This window comes from Phalaenopsis equestris, unplaced genomic scaffold (genome assembly GCF_001263595.1).
Source record: "Phalaenopsis equestris unplaced genomic scaffold, ASM126359v1 Scaffold000297, whole genome shotgun sequence".
NCBI lineage: Eukaryota > Viridiplantae > Streptophyta > Magnoliopsida > Asparagales > Orchidaceae > Phalaenopsis > Phalaenopsis equestris.
Genome location: NW_018164739.1, coordinates 1,924,146 through 1,941,966, shown reverse-complemented (window position 1 = coordinate 1,941,966; position 17,821 = coordinate 1,924,146). Strand labels below are relative to the sequence as shown.

Genomic DNA, 17,821 nt, shown 5'->3' with positions numbered 1-17,821 from the left:
CATGAATATTTCTATTGTGGTGTTCCTCCATGTGGATCCCCTCATGCTTCTATTGCGCACCTCTATTATAATAATTTATGGAGGTCAGCTGAGGCCATACATAACCTCGATTTTGATATGGTCACTATCTTGGTTAGCATGAATGTAGAATTTTATGATCCATGAATCTTCTCTAATTATAGAGTTTCATCATCAGACAATCCTTTGATGTAATGATATTGTAATTGTATGTGTTCTGTCCTTGTATGAAATTTTGGATTACTTTTTAGGTGGATGGAGCTCAAACTGTGATTTAAGTTAGTATTGCCGACTCACTTTTCTAATTCCTTTAGAAAATTCTTTAGCTAGATCAACTTTTTGTCCACTTCTGAAGTTGTCATATACTCAGCTTCAGTGGTTTATATTGAGGAATTCTTTTGTAGTCTAGACATCCAAATAATTGTAGTTCCACCAATCATGAACAACAGCATGATGTGCTCTTGCAACCACCTAAATCACCTCCCCATTTTGCATATGAATAGCCTCATAAGGCTAATTTGTTTTTAAAAACAAAGTGTCATACTTGAAGTACCTTTTATGTATCTTAAGATCTACTTCACAATTTTTCAGTATTCATAACCTACGTTAAACATAAACCTGCTCACGACTCCCACTAGATGAGCTATGTCTATTCTAATACACAACATAGAGTGCAACAAACTGTGGATTGCAAGTGTGCATGATACCTTGTTCATGTGCTTTTGCTCTTCATCAGACTTTGGCAACAACTCCTTATATAGTATGAAATGGCCGCCCGAGGGTGTCTCTCTTGGCATTGTATTTTAAGCATCAAATCGATTTAGAACCTTTTGAATGTATTCTCTTGGGATAAATCCAAAACACCTTAGGATCTATCCTAGGTTATCCTCATACCAAGTATTTATTTTGTTTTTCCGAAGTCTTTCATTCCAAATTCCTTCGATGGCTGATTTTTTAATTTATTGATATTTGTTATGCTTGCTCCTACAAGTAGCATATCATCAACATCAAATAACAAAATAATGTAAGATTTGTAAAACCTCTTGATGAAACAAAAATGGTCAATCTTATTCTTAGTTAACCCATTTTTACACATGAAATCTTCAAACTTTTTGTATCATCATCGTGGTGCTTGTTCTAGCACATCAGACTCTTTGAAAGCTAGCACACTAAGCTTTATTTTCCTGGAACAATGAATCCTTTAGGTTGTTCTCTATAGATCTTTTTTCTCAAAATCTTCATGAAGAAATGTAGCCTTCACATCTACCTGTTCTAGATGTAATTTTTCAGCCACAACAATACTTAAGATTATTTTGATAATAGTCATCTCTATCACTAGTGAAAATGCCTATGTGTGGTCAATCCCATGTATTTGCTGAAATCTTTTAACTATCAACACAGTCTTATTTATTTTGCTCCCATTTGGCTCTTATCATACTCAATACACACACTTTTTATGTAATGTTTTTTTCCCATTTTGGTGATAGTTCTAAGATCCAAGTTTTGCTTTTCTTAGATAGTTAATCTCCTCCTTTATGGCTTTCTTCCACATGATTGAATTTCCAGACTGCAATGCTTCCATATAGTGTTATGATTTTTCATTATCTACAATAATAAATAATATACATATGAAGAGTACCTTTTATGTAGGTTTAGATTGTCAAGTAGACATTATCAGTGGTGGAGTAACTATTTTTAGGGTCTCCTGTGAAGAAGATTTTATATCAATGTTAGGATTTTTTGAGATTGAACAATCAAAGTTGATTTCTTCGTGCTTTTTATATGATTTTTAGTTTTTTTATGGTATATCCTTAAATAGTTTTTTGTTCGTCAACGCCACATCCTTAGCTCTTATGATTTTTTTTTAAATTTTAGTAATCACAAAATCAACAACGAAAATAATTTAAGCCATAGCCAATGAAATAACTTTTTTTTTTTTGGCATCAAGGCTATTCCTATATTCAGAATTAACAACTATTCGCATAGGAAACACAAAAAGTAAAAATAAAAACTTTAAGATTTCAAAGTAGTACCACCTTTCCACTCCACTCTTCTTCAAGGATTTTAAACTTTAAAATGATGGACGGTCCTCTGTTAATTAAATAAGTTGTTGTGTTGATTGTACCTAAACAAGCCTTGAGCAAGCCATAGTGTAATTTCATGCTCCTTGCACACTCTTTTATGGTTATATTCATTCTTTTAGTGATATCATTTTATTTTGATTTCCTAAAACATTCTTCAACATGCAAATTCCATGTGTTGAGTAGTAAATTTTAACTTAATTGCAATCATACTTGTCATCATTTTTATACTTCCAACACTTCACTTTCAGTCATGTCTTTGTCTCCACTTTGCACTCCACTTCTTAAAGGTAGTAACAACAAAAAATAGCCATTCTCATACTAAGTGGGGTAAGCTAAATGAATTTTTTTCTCCATTGTGTCCTATTAAGTGTCATATTTTAAATTAAAGGTAATACACATATACTTCTTGTTAAGTCATCAATAAATATAACGTAGTACAATGATCCACTAAGGGATTAAATTGGGGCTGATCCCTATATATCAAAGAGCACTGATTCAAAATTTTCAGATTTAGAAGTTCTTGGATGTTTCACAAAACAGGCTCATCATCTGCAAGATAGACCTTACCAAAATTTTCTATAGTATAATTATATAATAACTCACGACCATGAGTAGAATGAACTTAACCGTTTTCTTGAGAGGAGACAGATGAACTCATACTGCCATGAAAAAAATAGTCAGCCAAAAGTCTAACTCCAATGCTCTAACCGATGCATGGTCGACCGATTGATGTTATTTCTAAATCTTTTTATACACAGATCTTCCTTCTCCCTCCGATCGCCATGCCTTCTGAAATCCTTGTCATGTCGTTGGTCTTTCGTTCACCCTTCTGACGTCAGAACGTCTCCTGCCTACATCATTGGATTGCTTTGAGATTCGTTTCGTCATATTTTTTTTGTATACAGTTACGATCAATAATAATAATAATTTAAGTCATTTCACTTTTATTTTATTTAGGTTATCGTTTGCAATTTTATTCTAAAATTTATAATAAATATATTTTTTATTTTTACTTTAATAATCATTTTACACTCAATTTGAATCATGAAATCCAAAAAATAAAAAGGGGGATTTATATACACACCACCCAAAATCATTTCACTTGATCGGGCACCTGCTTGTCGGTTGTAAGTCTACTCTGGTCTGGGGTTCGATTCCCACCGAGTGTAGGTGTGGTCCTCAAATTATAGGCTCATGAAGAATGATTGGGGCTCGTCCTACAATAATTTTTTTTAATATATATATATATATAGTGCATTGGGCGGCGCATTCCACGAGCAACCTGATCATGATAGGCCCGACTTGGTGGCATCGGACCCCACAGTTTATTTAAGTTTCTAGAAAATGTTATTCTGGAGAATTCTTGCATCGTACAATATTTCCAAATGATAATGATAATAAAAATAATAATATGTTATGTCTCCTTTTGTGTGATAAACGTGTCCGCGTTATGATCATTTAATTATCAAAAATATTTTTTTTTCTAAACCCAATATCTAACATAAATGAAAAGATTTTAAGTAAGAACCGCAGAGAAGTGTTATTTTTAAAATAAAAGTAGAGGGGACCGCCGCCTCCAATGTGAGCGTATTGTCACCTCCCAAAAGAGCCCTTATGGGTGGTGGGCAGCCTAGGACTTAAATACTGCTTTTCGGCCATACACCTAGCCAATGTGGGACTATTTGTCCGTGACATTCTCCTCCACCCAATCACGTGACGCCCTCGTCACGGATCGGCTCCACCGAGGGTCCCACTGGACCATGGAGAGTCCACACACCTGGCAGACAGTAATATGCTCTGATACCACTTGTCATCTCCTAAAAGAGCTCTTTTAGGGTGGTGGGCAGCCCAAGGCTATTAGTCCGTGACAGTATGATAAAAAAAAATATTATGTTCGGAGTCTGAGTGTAAGCTACATTCGGACAACGACCGCAATACATCGGTGGTATTTCTTTTTTTTTCTTACTCCTTCAGTTCGTCCGGCGTATCATTTTTCGCTTTGAAGATTGAATTATTTGTTTAAAAAATGTTAATGGAGTTAGATTTTTCTATGTTTCCTTGAAAAAATTCTTGTCATATAAAAATGATTGATTTAGCATCGTAACACAATATATATAGTTATTGAACCCAAAATTGACAATACGTAACACAAAGATCATATTAATACATGTTGACTCTGCAAAATAGAGAAGGAGAAGAGATAAAATAAAAATTTAGAAAGAAAAGCTCTTCAATTTCATTAATTATTGTCAAAAAGTACTGAGTGAAGTTAAAATTATATAATAAGCCTAATAAGTATTTGTTATCAAGTGAGTAAACCTAACTGATCACTTTTCGATTGGCTTCAATTGAGGTAAAGTGATGCAAGGGTGATTATATAAAAGCAAAATTGCATGATAAGACTTAATAATTATTATTCATAAAATAAATAATTCTAACCTACTATTGTGTGGTCAAATTGCTAATTATGACTAGTAATAAGCAAACATTGAGGACTTTGAGGATGAAGCATCTTTGGTGAAGTCTTTAGCAACATCACTTTGAGCTAATGAGTAGTTTAGGTATGCTTAGCATGGTTCCTCATAATTGAGTGAGTTGGCATGACAGTTTTAGTTGATGAATTTGTTAGCAAATAAAATTTGATTGTGTCAAATTCAATTTATAACAAATGCCAAGTTTATTTTATTTGTTTAGAGGTTACTTATCCCATAACTCCTTTAGATGACTCTGTATATGTGATGATGATCTATTAAACCCAATTTATAATACCAATGAGACTTGATAAATTCAATCAAAATTTCTTTGAGAAACTAAAAATGATCACCTACCTAATACAACTTAGGTTATACTAAACTTAATAGTCTTTTTTTCTCATAACTTGATAGATGGTAAACTTAATGTCTTTTTAAAGATCCCTACTAAATGTGTTCATATAGGTATAGAGATACAAAAAATCAAGAAGTATGACTAGCAAAGGAAATTCTCTAATGTTATTAGAAAAGTTTAGGAATGAGATTTATGTGATTTTATTGATGAGCCATATTCATTCTCAACGTGGTGATGATTAAAATTGAGTCACCTAGCTTATTAGAGCTTATATGCTCCGTTTTAACCAATTATTTCATAATTGGATAATACTTGCAGCTCCTCTTTGCAGCACAGATCATCCTTAATGGGGTTGACAAATAAACTTATTTGTTACATCCTAATTGCAACTAGTTGCCATTTTTATGGCCATTAAAGTCACCGCTAGTTCAACATAACAAAAAGAAAGAAACTGTGTTGCAAAAATCTACTAAAAAATTAAGTTAAAAGTCATTCAATATAGAGCCACAATATTAATTCTAGTGTGGACACTTGAGAGTCCACTTAAGGATTTTTAACCAATAAAGAAAATGTTACTTATTTGTCATGCTGACCTCAAGCATAAAAGGACAAATTGTTGACAAAGTCTTTGTGCTTATATCATGCTCCATTATTAGAGATGAAGATGAAATAGTTGTTATATATATCATGCTCCATGTTAGAATAGATGTTACTATGGTAATGATGTTTATCTTAATCTGGAGGGATCTAATATGCAACATGATTCCAAATTTGTTAAAGTTTTTCATACGTCAAGAACCCATACCAATATGCCTCAATTTTGGAACAAATGTCATGTAAGAAGTTAAGAAATAATGTTGCTAGAAAGTTATAAAAAATTTCATGCTACGCAATTATATCATAATTAAGTTAGATGAATATAATATCACTTTTTCTGTATAAAGGAAATCTTTTTAAACGATATATAAGGTGCTCAATATGAAGAAAAAAGTCCGCAATCAAAATAAGTATTTTGCTCATTCTTCCATTTTTAATTTATTAAACACTTTAAATTTATTTGTTTAAGTGATATAGAATAAGCCCATTTTTTATCATAGATTGTTTTGATCCCTCAAAAAAGGAGTGAAATTTATATTGTTATCGTCTTGAGATGACATCATATATATGTTTGTGTGTGGTGTCGCCCATCATAACTCTTTGGTTGACAAAGTTTGTAAAACTCCTGGGGTCACGTGTTTCCCCCCCCCCCCCCCCCCACACCATCCATCAGTGGTTTTTTATTATAGATGTATAATAATTCCACAAAATAAATGTATAATAATTTGAATTGTGAAAATCACCTAGTAGTTCTGTGTCTAATAAATAAAAATTTGAAGTCTTTCATAGGCATGCATCATGATATCTTTTGACAGTATCATAATCTTCAACTTGACAAGGAATGATCATTTTATACAGAAGTTGATCTTAGAAGCCTTGGGGCATGGCAAGTTGAAGCTCAACTCATAAAAATGCAATTCTCTTTTATTGAGCAACTAGTTTATGGAACTTTGTTATTAGTATGCATGACAGAAGTTGAATGTTTGCATCATTTGAGAGTGGCTTACATCTATCCCTATCCATTTTGTTTCTTGATTCTACCAATCTTCAATGAGTAGTACAAACTCAGCATGGTGTTGTTTCCTATCTCCTGTCCTAAAACTTAGTTAAGGCATTTGAAGGACTTACTTGTTCTTTTCTCAAAGCTTTTGTACAATCTATGTGCTCTTTACTGACGGAAAAAAGGAGAAGCTTCATTAAGTACAACTTCAGGCAAAAGAGAGAAGAAATTTTCATATATCAAATGGGAAGCAATTATACTTCTTTTTTTTTTTTCATGTTTTATGAGATTTGTCCATGGTTTGTGTGCCTGCAAATTAATTTAATAAATGATTTAATGTATTACCTGATTTATTTAAGTGTAAAAATTTTACATATGTTTATTAATTACATTATTTTTAATCATCATTAAGTTTAAGCATAATTCACGCATATAGCATTAATTAAGGAAAAAAAAAAACGTACATGGATTATGACATATATGCTGCCTTTGTGACAATGTGATGCCCACCAATTATGCGTATGATGCTGCCATTTTTTTTTCATTTTTTTACTTCCAATAACGCTGTCATGTTACAGAGTTAAAATAAACTAAAACATTACAAAACTCTGTACATTATTTTATATATATATATATATATATATATTCAAAAGCAATGATTAGGAGGTTATTATACAAGTCTCCAGCAATTTCTAATGTGCATAATAATTCGAGTACTACTCTCTTTAAAGCTCATGTGTGAAAGAGAAATTCGAACTGACGATCTGAGAGGTCTTATATGAAAGATGCCAACCAGTTAACCGGGATAAGCGACACTCTATACATTTTTATGTGAACTTATTATTATTATATACAAATCAAACCATTTAACACAGCTTAATTATATGTATTATGAAGCAAAGAAGGTTAAATTAAGCCCTTAGCATGTGAAGGAATTTAAATAAAATTTTCTCTCCAATAAAGAGACTCTTATTTGGAGCGTATTTTAATTATTATTTTTTAATTTAATTTTCCAAAAAAAAAAACCAAATTATATGAGGTAAGCTAACTTACACTGGCATGATCATGCTTGTACTACACTTGTCTAAAACAAGAGAGAGTATATTCTAAAAATAATAATTAAAAAAAAGGATCATTTTCTTACAAAACCCATAAATCTTATGTATTTATATGTATAATGAATAAATTTAAATTTTACATACACATCACCTTACCTTTTCGTAATTTTTATTTTATTTTTTAAAACTTAAAATAATGATATTTTTTATGTGAAATAAAAGATTTGAATGGTATAAATGTAAAAAAAATAAAATTTAGATGCCGAATATATGTAAATATATAGAATTTGAGTGGTATATATGCAAATGCATTTATAAAAATTATATTCTACGTGAATTAATTGAAATAAAATAAAATAATCTTTTTTTAATCAAGCGAGTCGGATTTGAACTATATTTTAATTATTAATTTCTATTTAATTTTCCAAAAAAAAAAAAATGTAATCACATGAGGTAAGCTGAGTTACACGAGCATGACCAATCTTGTACTACACTTTGTCTAAATGAGAATCCTTCTAAAGAATAATTATAAAAAAATATTAGATATATATATATATATATATATATGAATAACCTGACTCATTGGTGCGCCCTCTAGCGTAAGTCCTCGGGTTAAGAGTTTGAATCTCATGTTGCGTGCTCTTTGAATCAGAAACAAACACATCAGAGTTTTCAACTCTTTGGGAGAATCGATATTTGGTGCCACTGAACCAAATATTGATTTCACCTTTATATATATATATATATGTGTGTGTGTGTGTGTGTGTGTGTGTGTGTGTGTGTGTGTGTGTGTGGGAGAAAAGTGTGTGTGTGTCTAATGCCACTATAATTTATCTTTTTGAGTCTGAGGCTGAGCTGCACCCAGCCACACCCCCACCACTATTGCCACGTACCATCCGCTCTCACCATATAAACACTTAACCTTCAACGTGTACTTCCATCCCCCACGCATCTCCCCCTCTGCTTCCTGTTAACAAACCCTGCATTTCTCATCTCTCGATCCCTCGCATACCAATCGCCATGCTCAATAACCAAAGCTGCGTAAACTCCACGAACCAGAATCAGTCTCAGGAGAAGGAGGAAACCGGTCCGGAGAGGCTGAACCGGCTCCGGTCCGAGATGGCCGGTAAGGTATGGATACCGGAGACATGGGGACAGGAAGGGTTGCTCAAGGAATGGAGCGATTGTACGGCGTTCGACCGGTCCATGGTTCCGGAGGGGCTCCTGTCTGCGAGGAGGGCGTTAATGGCTGAGTATCGGAAGACCGACTCGGCCGGTCTGAGGATAGAGAACCGCTGTTCTTGAGTGGGTTTTTTTTCTTAATTATTATTCTTATTTAATAAGTTGTTTTCAGTACAATTTTAGAAGATTATTATTACGGAAGTTCATGGGTTGATTCTTACTCAGATTTGCTTTATTTAAATGTTTAATCCTACTTATTTATTATTAAAGTACCTATAATTATTATGCTTTGCACGTAATTATTTGGGTGATGGTTTGGATCTGTCGATTTTCATGATTTATGTTTTACATGGTTTGTTTGCTAAAACTCGTTTCAAATTTAGATATATATATATATATATATAATTTCCTTATGTCGAGCTAAAACGAGTTGGACATGATCTAACGGCTCAATTATAATTTGAGATTATAAAATTTATTTGTGTTCGATTTATTTAATGAACAATTTAAACATGAGTACAAATTAATAAACTGAACACGAGAACACTAGTTACTCGCGGACAATAAACTTATTTGGGAGCCATAAGTAGTGCAGTCTCATTTATATAGCAAGTGGATCAGGTACTTTATACTGCATATAATTATTGAAAAAGAGGGTCTCTCTCATTTTATTTGTGGATAGAATAATGTTTTATGGAATGCTAAGACAAAAAAAAAGGGTAATCAGTCACCATCACAAGACTGGAAAGCATGAAATCTCTTTGACGAATGATTTTATATAGCTTTAACGCAATCAAACATTTGAATTTCAGTATAACAATTTTATAAAATAATCGGTTGCTACATAATATGTCATCAAGAAATTTATCTGACATGAATCTGGAGATATTTAGTACGGATTTCAAGGCATTTTGTATGCAAATTCATTTCAATTCGAATCCAAAAATCATCCGGAGCATCAACTTCAGCAAACATATAGTCAAATTGGCCAGCTCGATGAGACAAATCCAATGATACTGAAATTGATTCAATTCGAGCCAAATTAGGCCTGGAACATGTCATTGAACTACTTTTGGAGGTTTTGAGTGGTTACTTAGAGGGTCGAATGAACTCCAAAATTGACATACTTATAGTCAAATCTAACATCTTGACAAGAGAAATTCAGTGAATCTAAGGTTTGTTGATTCTGGGATCATCAAGATCGTCATGTCATTAAAAAACTCTTCTATGATCAAGGAGAATCAACATGGGTCATTCGATCAAATGGATATAGTAGTTATTTGCTAAATTACTAAAATACCTCTCCTCTAAGGATTGTAAATAGACCTCTATTTTCGCTTGGAGGGGAGGGGAAAAAAAAGAAGAAGGATAAGGAGTCAATTTTCAATGTTATTATGAACTGAAGACTCGGTGCTAACAACAAGCATCCGTAGCCGTCGACCAACATCTACCACCGCTCGCCAGTCTTCTCCTGCTCGCTGTAGTTGGTAGACTCTATTGAGTAGTGAAGTATCAAATACTCTGCAACGATGTACATCAAATATGGTGGATTGAAGACCCAATGATAACTCCTAATGGCAACCACTCTTGAGTATTGCATTCAAAATACAATGAATCTTTTTGTATGTTGTGTAAGAACAAATATTGTACTCGGTGTATCATTGAGACATTTCCCCTCTTCGCTATTTGTGTGTGTTGGCTTTCACATAATACTGAGTCGTTAAATGATTACTCTACTGATTTGATTTCTCCAGCACACAGCACTACAAATGCCATTTTTCTTTTTAAATTCCAACAGCATTTTTCAGAGGTGGTACAAGTGTATTAGCCAATGCATACTATTAGCATAATGATATATTCACATAATACAATTATTCATTCACATCAACAATATTAATCATCCAAAACAAAATAGATTAATATTTACAAAACATAAAAATGTTAGGATTTTAATTAAAAAAAAACAGAAGATTAGAATTTTAAAATTTTAATATAAATAAATTGATGTACTCCTCATAGGATCTAATCAAAAGATAAAACTAGAGAGATTCCTTCATTATTCTATCAATTGATTGGAACAAGTCACCTTTGATCAGCTTAGCAATCTCAATCTTGTCATAACTTTTTTCTCCAATTTCTTTTTATTTTTTGTGGCATCATAAAATGAGAACTTGGCTTAGAGATTCTTAAATACCTCAGTCGAGAACAATTCTGATTGGTTATAAGCAATTCTATGATATAAAGGTCCCTTTAGATTTTGTTTTTATTTTCAATTTTATTTGTTATGTAAATTAGTTAAAAGTTAGAGTGTTGGTATCCATACTACATTCAACATCCCATCATCAACTAATTTCAGTCACACACGTAGAATCATGCGACGTCGCTTCTTTACCTCCTAATCTTTCTCTTATTATTGGTTGGTAATTTGTTAATCAACAACGTGATTTAAATACTCTTTTTGATCAAGAGATTTTTTATTCATTGTTTATTATGTGATGCAGGCAATATAAGACTTGAGTCGGGCAGTCAACACAATTAAAACCGATCAAAAGGACTCTTTTAAGTGACAAGCGATAGATCATCACAAACACATCATAAAAAATAAGCGGTAAAGTGCGTTAATAGTAAAACAAGACAAAGGTAAAAAGTCATCCAAAGGATGCATTTCATTTCATATACCAGATGATTGAAAAAACTTTCTTTTTCCAAAAATTTACAAAACTTTTTTCTATGAATTATATTTGAGAAAAAGAAACAAAAACTCTAGCATAGGTATCCCTAAGGCCGAGTAAAGCATTTGATGAGCCTCCTTCTACAACATGATCTCCTTTAGATTCTTCCTACCTTTCTGTCGCTGGTGTTGCGGTGGAGAGGAGCTTGGTAAATTCATTCAAATACTTGTACTTGGGTTGATCAACCCTACACGCACGAACTATCGGATCACTAGGTTTGTTCTAAGTCGGATATGCTAGCCTGATCATCTAGGAACCCCTCCCTCATCTTAATCAAGTCTACTCTTTCAATCAAAACTTCTTTCTCATCATGGACAATGAAAAACCACTTAGACGTGTTGTACAACTCTTCTTCAATCTCTTCTAGTCAAGCCTCAACCACGTCCACCTGTTCTTTAACAGCCTTTGCCCGTTCCTTATCAAGTGTGGCCTTTTTCTCAGCTTTAAGAGCCCTCCGCTTTGTGTCATGGCAGAGAAAGGAAAGAAATGTGTAGCCTCAAGCCCCAAAAAATTGGTATCAGTCGACTGCATGACATAGGTCCAGAGCACAATGCTTGCTGAGATGCTCCAAGAAATTCTTGGAACAGACTGTGATCATTGAATCATAAACATCGACACTCAAGGAACGCCAATCACTAATCATGTTGATTAGGGCATACCATGAGTCCTTGCTCACAAATACCTTCAGTCGATTCACCTGCTTGGGACTCCATTTGCACGAAACTCCCTCAACTTTTTTTTGAGAGGTGAGGGAGAAGAGTGTCAGTTTTCCATGTCTTTCCTTTACCAAAATGGGTTTCCTCTTTAGAAGCAATGGGCCACTAGGGAAGGGTGACTGGCCTCCCCACTCTTTGCATAGGTGATGAAGTTTGTAGTAGCTACCCAAGAAATCATCAGCTACATACCTAGCTCTTCTCCCAATAACTCCTCCTCCATGTTTGTCACCAGAAAGCTAAGAGTCCTTTCCAATTTTAGGCATTGCTCTCTAGATGGACCTACACCCATTAGAACCTGTTTTCTCTTAACAAGAATCAACTCCCTTGTGGAGACTCTATGAATTAAAATCATGCTCTCAGAAATATAATGAATATAGTTCGAACATGCAATCATGTTTTAGACACGGTCAATCTTCTCCTCCCCTCTCATTGGCCTGACAACTTTCTGATAGATGCCTTTATTTCATGGTTCCTTTTGAGAAATCCAAGCAACCTCATCAATTTATCACCACTCCTCCCGAGTATCTAACTCAGCTCATAAGGTCGTGGTCATCACACTGAATCTAGACAGATCTAGGATCTGGTTCACCACAACCACATCAGAGTATTGGTGGATGTATATCTTCCTCCCCTCGACAACCACAACCATGCATTGAATGTAATGAAGCACAGACTTCTTCTTCTTATGCACTTCACCAATCGAATGAGATTGGACTCCTAAGTCATGGGAGGACCCACGCTTGAAGCTAGGCATCATCATCCAAAAAGCAAGCATCTTGGAGCAAAGACATGTCATTGAGAGGCATGGACAACCTATTGGTCAATGGGAAAGATCTGAAAAATTGGGCAAGTATTTGGAGGCCATCTAAATGGAAGTGAGGAAGGTAAGGGAAGAAAATCAACATATGAGAAGAAAGAATGATCAAAAGCACAATGCTCAAAAATCCAACTCTTAACTCTTATATATAGGGTGTGAGAGAAACTTAAGCTGTCGTAAGGATCGTACAAAAATTTCGACATATCAAATGACATCAATACAATTTTTGAGAGAGTAATTACAAAAATTAAATTTCATTTGAATAAACATAAAATCTAGAGTTTTATTAAAAAAAAAGAATAATTTTACGATTGGTTCTTCTGCCCCTTAGTCGAGGCAATCCCTCGTCAAACTAGCTTTTGATAGATCACTTGGACCCTAAACCTAAAACTATCTGCACTACTTGCTTTGGCCTGGACTCAAACCTTCAAACAAGTCTCCCGAACATATGTTAGTGCCAATCAAACTTCTGTCATATTTATCTAAAGGGTTGCAACCTCTTCACGTATCTCCTTTTTTTCATCACCTCTTGACATTCAAGAATTCAAGTAAAGGAGTCTTCCATCTCCTATATTTATTGGAGCAGTGACACTAGGAACGTTTTTCACCCATTTGTCTGTTCTCCTCAGACAACAAAATTTAATAGACAGTAGGTACAAAGGAGCACAATATAATGAGCCCAAGAGCGAAAAAGCAAGGTCCCACAGGCAGATGACCAAAGGTCCCTCAAAAAAAGACCAGAGGTTCAGTGCCAGAATATTAAGCATCAACAAGTGTGATACCAAAAGACTAAGCATCCACCAGCAGGACACCAGAATAGTAAGTGTCTACCAGCAGAACACTAAAGACTTGTCTGATCCTATGCTTGTACTACACTTGTCAAAATGAGAATACTTGCTAAATGATAATTAATAGGAAAAAGACTTACGCGTGCATACCCTTAAATTTAATAATTAATGATAATTTTGAATTCTAATTATGGTTAACATGGCTCTCTATACTTTCTAGTCGGAGGTATTAGGTCAAGTAGGTAGGAAACCATGTTTTTTTAGAAGCACGATGGTATAAAATTAAATATGTCAATGGTAGTTCTTTCTAATAGCTAATGTGGGAATGACCACTATTTTTGTTGTGTCCAAGAACCTTTTATCTTGGTTGTTTGGTCGGAAATCGTGAAATACTTGCTATTGCTCATGTCGGCCTGGTTTTTTGTCTATACCAAAGCATAGGCTTCTTCTAAATCGTTTTGTGCTTGTCCTAAATATTTCTTATAGGTCTATATATATATATATATATATATATATATATATATACACACACAAGTATAAAGAAGATCATAGATTCAACTACTTTCTACTAAGTAGTTTATTTTGGATATGTTTATAACAGTATAATTTTTTAACTTGCTAAGAATTCTAGATCTTCCAACCCGCTTTCGACCATCTTAGTTTAGATATTACTTCAAATATCTTTTTATAAAATTTTATTGATGCTTAATGACATTTACTTTATTATTTTGATTTACAAACATTACCCATCATAAAAAAAAATTTGTCCCATTGATCACACCCAGAAATATCTTAAGTTTGTTGAATTACTTCAGAACATGTGGACTTTGTAAATATTTATGCAACTTATTCCCTAAATGTCACAAACTCTGTTTATTTTTTTTTCCTTTAGACGATCTTTTTTATAGTGTTACAAACATCAATATGATTGTTTCTTTCATGAAGCACAATATCTTTACCAATGTAAATATTGAATTGTTATCTACATAGATATCTCCAATTTTAATGCATTTTCACATAGATAGCACTTGAATTTGAGTAATGAACATATTTATTTTGTTTGAAGATCAATTCAATCCTTGTTCAATGCTTGTTAAAGAACACATAAAATATTTTAATTTATTGATCATTGATTCATGATTCTTCTTAACATATATATATATTTTTTTTTTTGTAAATATATTTCAAAAGATAGATTTCACATCTATTTGATGAATAAATTAGCCCTTAGGTGCAACAAGAGAGATTATCAAATGAATAATTTCCAAGTGAGTGATATAAGTAAATATATCATCATAGTTTGTGCCTATTTTTTGATATCATTTTAAAAGCGACCATATTTAAACACTTTAACATATTTCTTTGTATTATTCCTTATTTTATATACCAATTTACATCAATAATGTTTTACCTTTCTATTAGAGTTATATACTCTCATGTGTTATTCTTCCGAAGAGATTTGATTTTTCTTCCATTGTGCATTTTCACATTACATTCTATATAACCTGAAATTTGGGTGGCTCACTCTAAGTATACAATAAAAATGAAGTTCATCAGTCTCTTCCTAGCTAGAGAAACTGAGGCTTCTTAATCTTGTCTTCATTTGTGTTCAATTGTCTTCAAAAGATTGTGGCAAAGAGGTGAAGTACCATAAGGTAAAGAAGGTTCACATGCCTCCATGCATCATTGTTCTTTATCTTAAATAACTTTACTCTTTTCTGATTACTTTTCCCTAGCTAATTCTTCATTGCACTTCATAAATATGCTAAAAATAATTTTGCAAGTGTTAATAATAAATAATTTTTATGCTTTAGATTTATTCTTGATAGAGATAAGCATAGAACTTTCATCCTACAAATTAATCCTTCTTTGTTCATTAACATGTGCTATGTTCCCAAGCACTTTTTATATAAGTGATATATGACACTTTCCATATCCACGCGTCTTGAGGCATCTGTTCACTAGACTTAGAATTAAACATCAGTTGAGAACATAAAGATCATATGTTGTTACCTCATTCTAAAATGTATTTACCTTTTTTTTTTTTTTTTGCTCATGATAATGTATGGCACCAACTAAGAAAATTAGATTCTTTCTTCGATCATATGTTGGGGCGAAAATTTTGACATTGTCAGTGTCAGGTTTTCTTTGTATATTTTTTAAATGCTTTAAGAGTGAACTTGTTAATTTATTCAGATTTGATGGATTTTTTATGGTAGCCAATTTATTCCTTCATAACTTTCTTTAGTTTCTTCAATGTAAAAATAGCTTTTAATTTTTTCTTAAAAAAAAAAAAGTCTCCTTGCACAAACATCTATAAAAGTGAGAAAATATTGATGCCTTTCAAAAAATGTAAGGGAATTGGTCGGCATACATCATTGTACACCAATTGAAGTACCTCAATAGTTGTGAAGCTTATTTTATTAGGTAAATTTCTAAGATGCTTTTAGAATACACAACCTTCACAAAACTAATTTGAATGGTCAGAGCATGGCAAATCATACACCATTTTCTTTACCATATTATTAAGATATTCAAAAATGTATACTTTGAAGCTGCGGTAAAAAAAAAAATGATACATCTTTTGAATAACATTACATCATTTCTTTTGTTTAGAAAAAAAACTATTTATTTTTTATCTTAGTTTATCAATTAAGTTATTTAAGATATTTCTTATAACAAGCTTGTTAACTTTTATGTGAATATTATATCATTTTTTATTTAATTACCTCAAGTTTAAGTTATCACTTCATGCTCTACATATATTATTTATTAGAAATAAATTGGTGATTTTCTTCTATAAGAAAGATGAGAGTTTTAGTTTTTTCCTTTACCAAAATCTTTAAGGAGTCACTAATGTAAATTTTGCTTTCCATGTTCTTCATTTCCACAAAGATTCTATTGTATCGCATATACTATCTAGTACTAATATCCAAGTATCATTTTTTTTTTCATCTAGCGAAAACAAAATTTTTTTTTATTGTTCTTATTTAAATTAGCTATTTCTTGATTATCTTTTTTATTATAAAATTTGAAAGTATAATAGTCTACTTTTTTGCTAACATAATAAATAAGAGTTTATTGTATGTTTGAAAGTTTTGCTCTTTTGTTCAATATTCATTGATTAAGTTTTAATTTGCTTCATTAGGTATTTTAGCTTATTACATTGCCACAATTACACCCACGTCATAAACATTATGAATACCGAGTTCTCCTTAATTTTGTTCAATATGGGATCGGTGATATTATTTCAATCTAATTTATGTCGAAATATTTCGACTAAAATAATTTGCATTGTTGTTGTGTCTTATTAGCATCAAGTTTGTTTATATGAAACATGTGTCGAAATTTGTGTCTAAAAATATCAGACGATGAATATTAGTGTCAAATTAACATCTCATTTGTGTCGGAAAATATCGTTGAATGACGAAATATTATTATCGATTTAGCGTCAGATTTTGCATCTGAAAACTGAAGCAAATCCGACGCAAATCTGTAACACAAAAAAAAATATCATTTATTTTTTACAACATGCACAAAAAGACATTTTACATTACATGCCACTGTTGACCTCATTAATGTCTCTCTTTCTCTCTCTAAAACATAGGATTTAGCCTTACGATTTCCTAATAAATTCGCCTAGAGGACTAGTGATGGGACTCATACCATTTAGAAATTAAATCATCTCTGCACTCCTTATGGTTTTATTTATTTGACCTTGAATCCTTAAACTTTGGTTGAGTTAATTAGGGCCAAGCTATTGAAGCTCAATTTGAGTTCCCATATGTTTGAATCCCTAAGCAACCATTTCAAGCTTGGAGACTTGGTTTTATGTTTCAAGTATCTTTTGACCTTATAGGACTCAATCAATCAAACTTAATATTTGCTCTTAATTCACGTCTTTGGTCCAAGATGAACTCAAACTTGTTTGAAGTACGTCTTAAACCATGATCTAGTTTAAATTGAAAATAAAATGAGAAATTAATTGATTGAAATAAAAAGA

The 17,821-nt window shown here is 32.5% G+C and overlaps 1 protein-coding gene across 1 annotated transcript; it reads left to right on the top strand.

The window, feature by feature from the left end:
* The first annotated feature begins 8,512 nt into the window (after positions 1–8,512).
* On the top strand, positions 8,513–9,000 carry LOC110025412 (protein BIC1). Its single transcript, XM_020725873.1, has one exon. The coding sequence runs from the start codon at positions 8,604–8,606 to the stop codon at positions 8,886–8,888; it is 285 nt and encodes a 94-aa protein (XP_020581532.1). The 5' UTR covers positions 8,513–8,603; the 3' UTR covers positions 8,889–9,000.
* Positions 9,001–17,821: the final 8,821 nt, after the last annotated feature.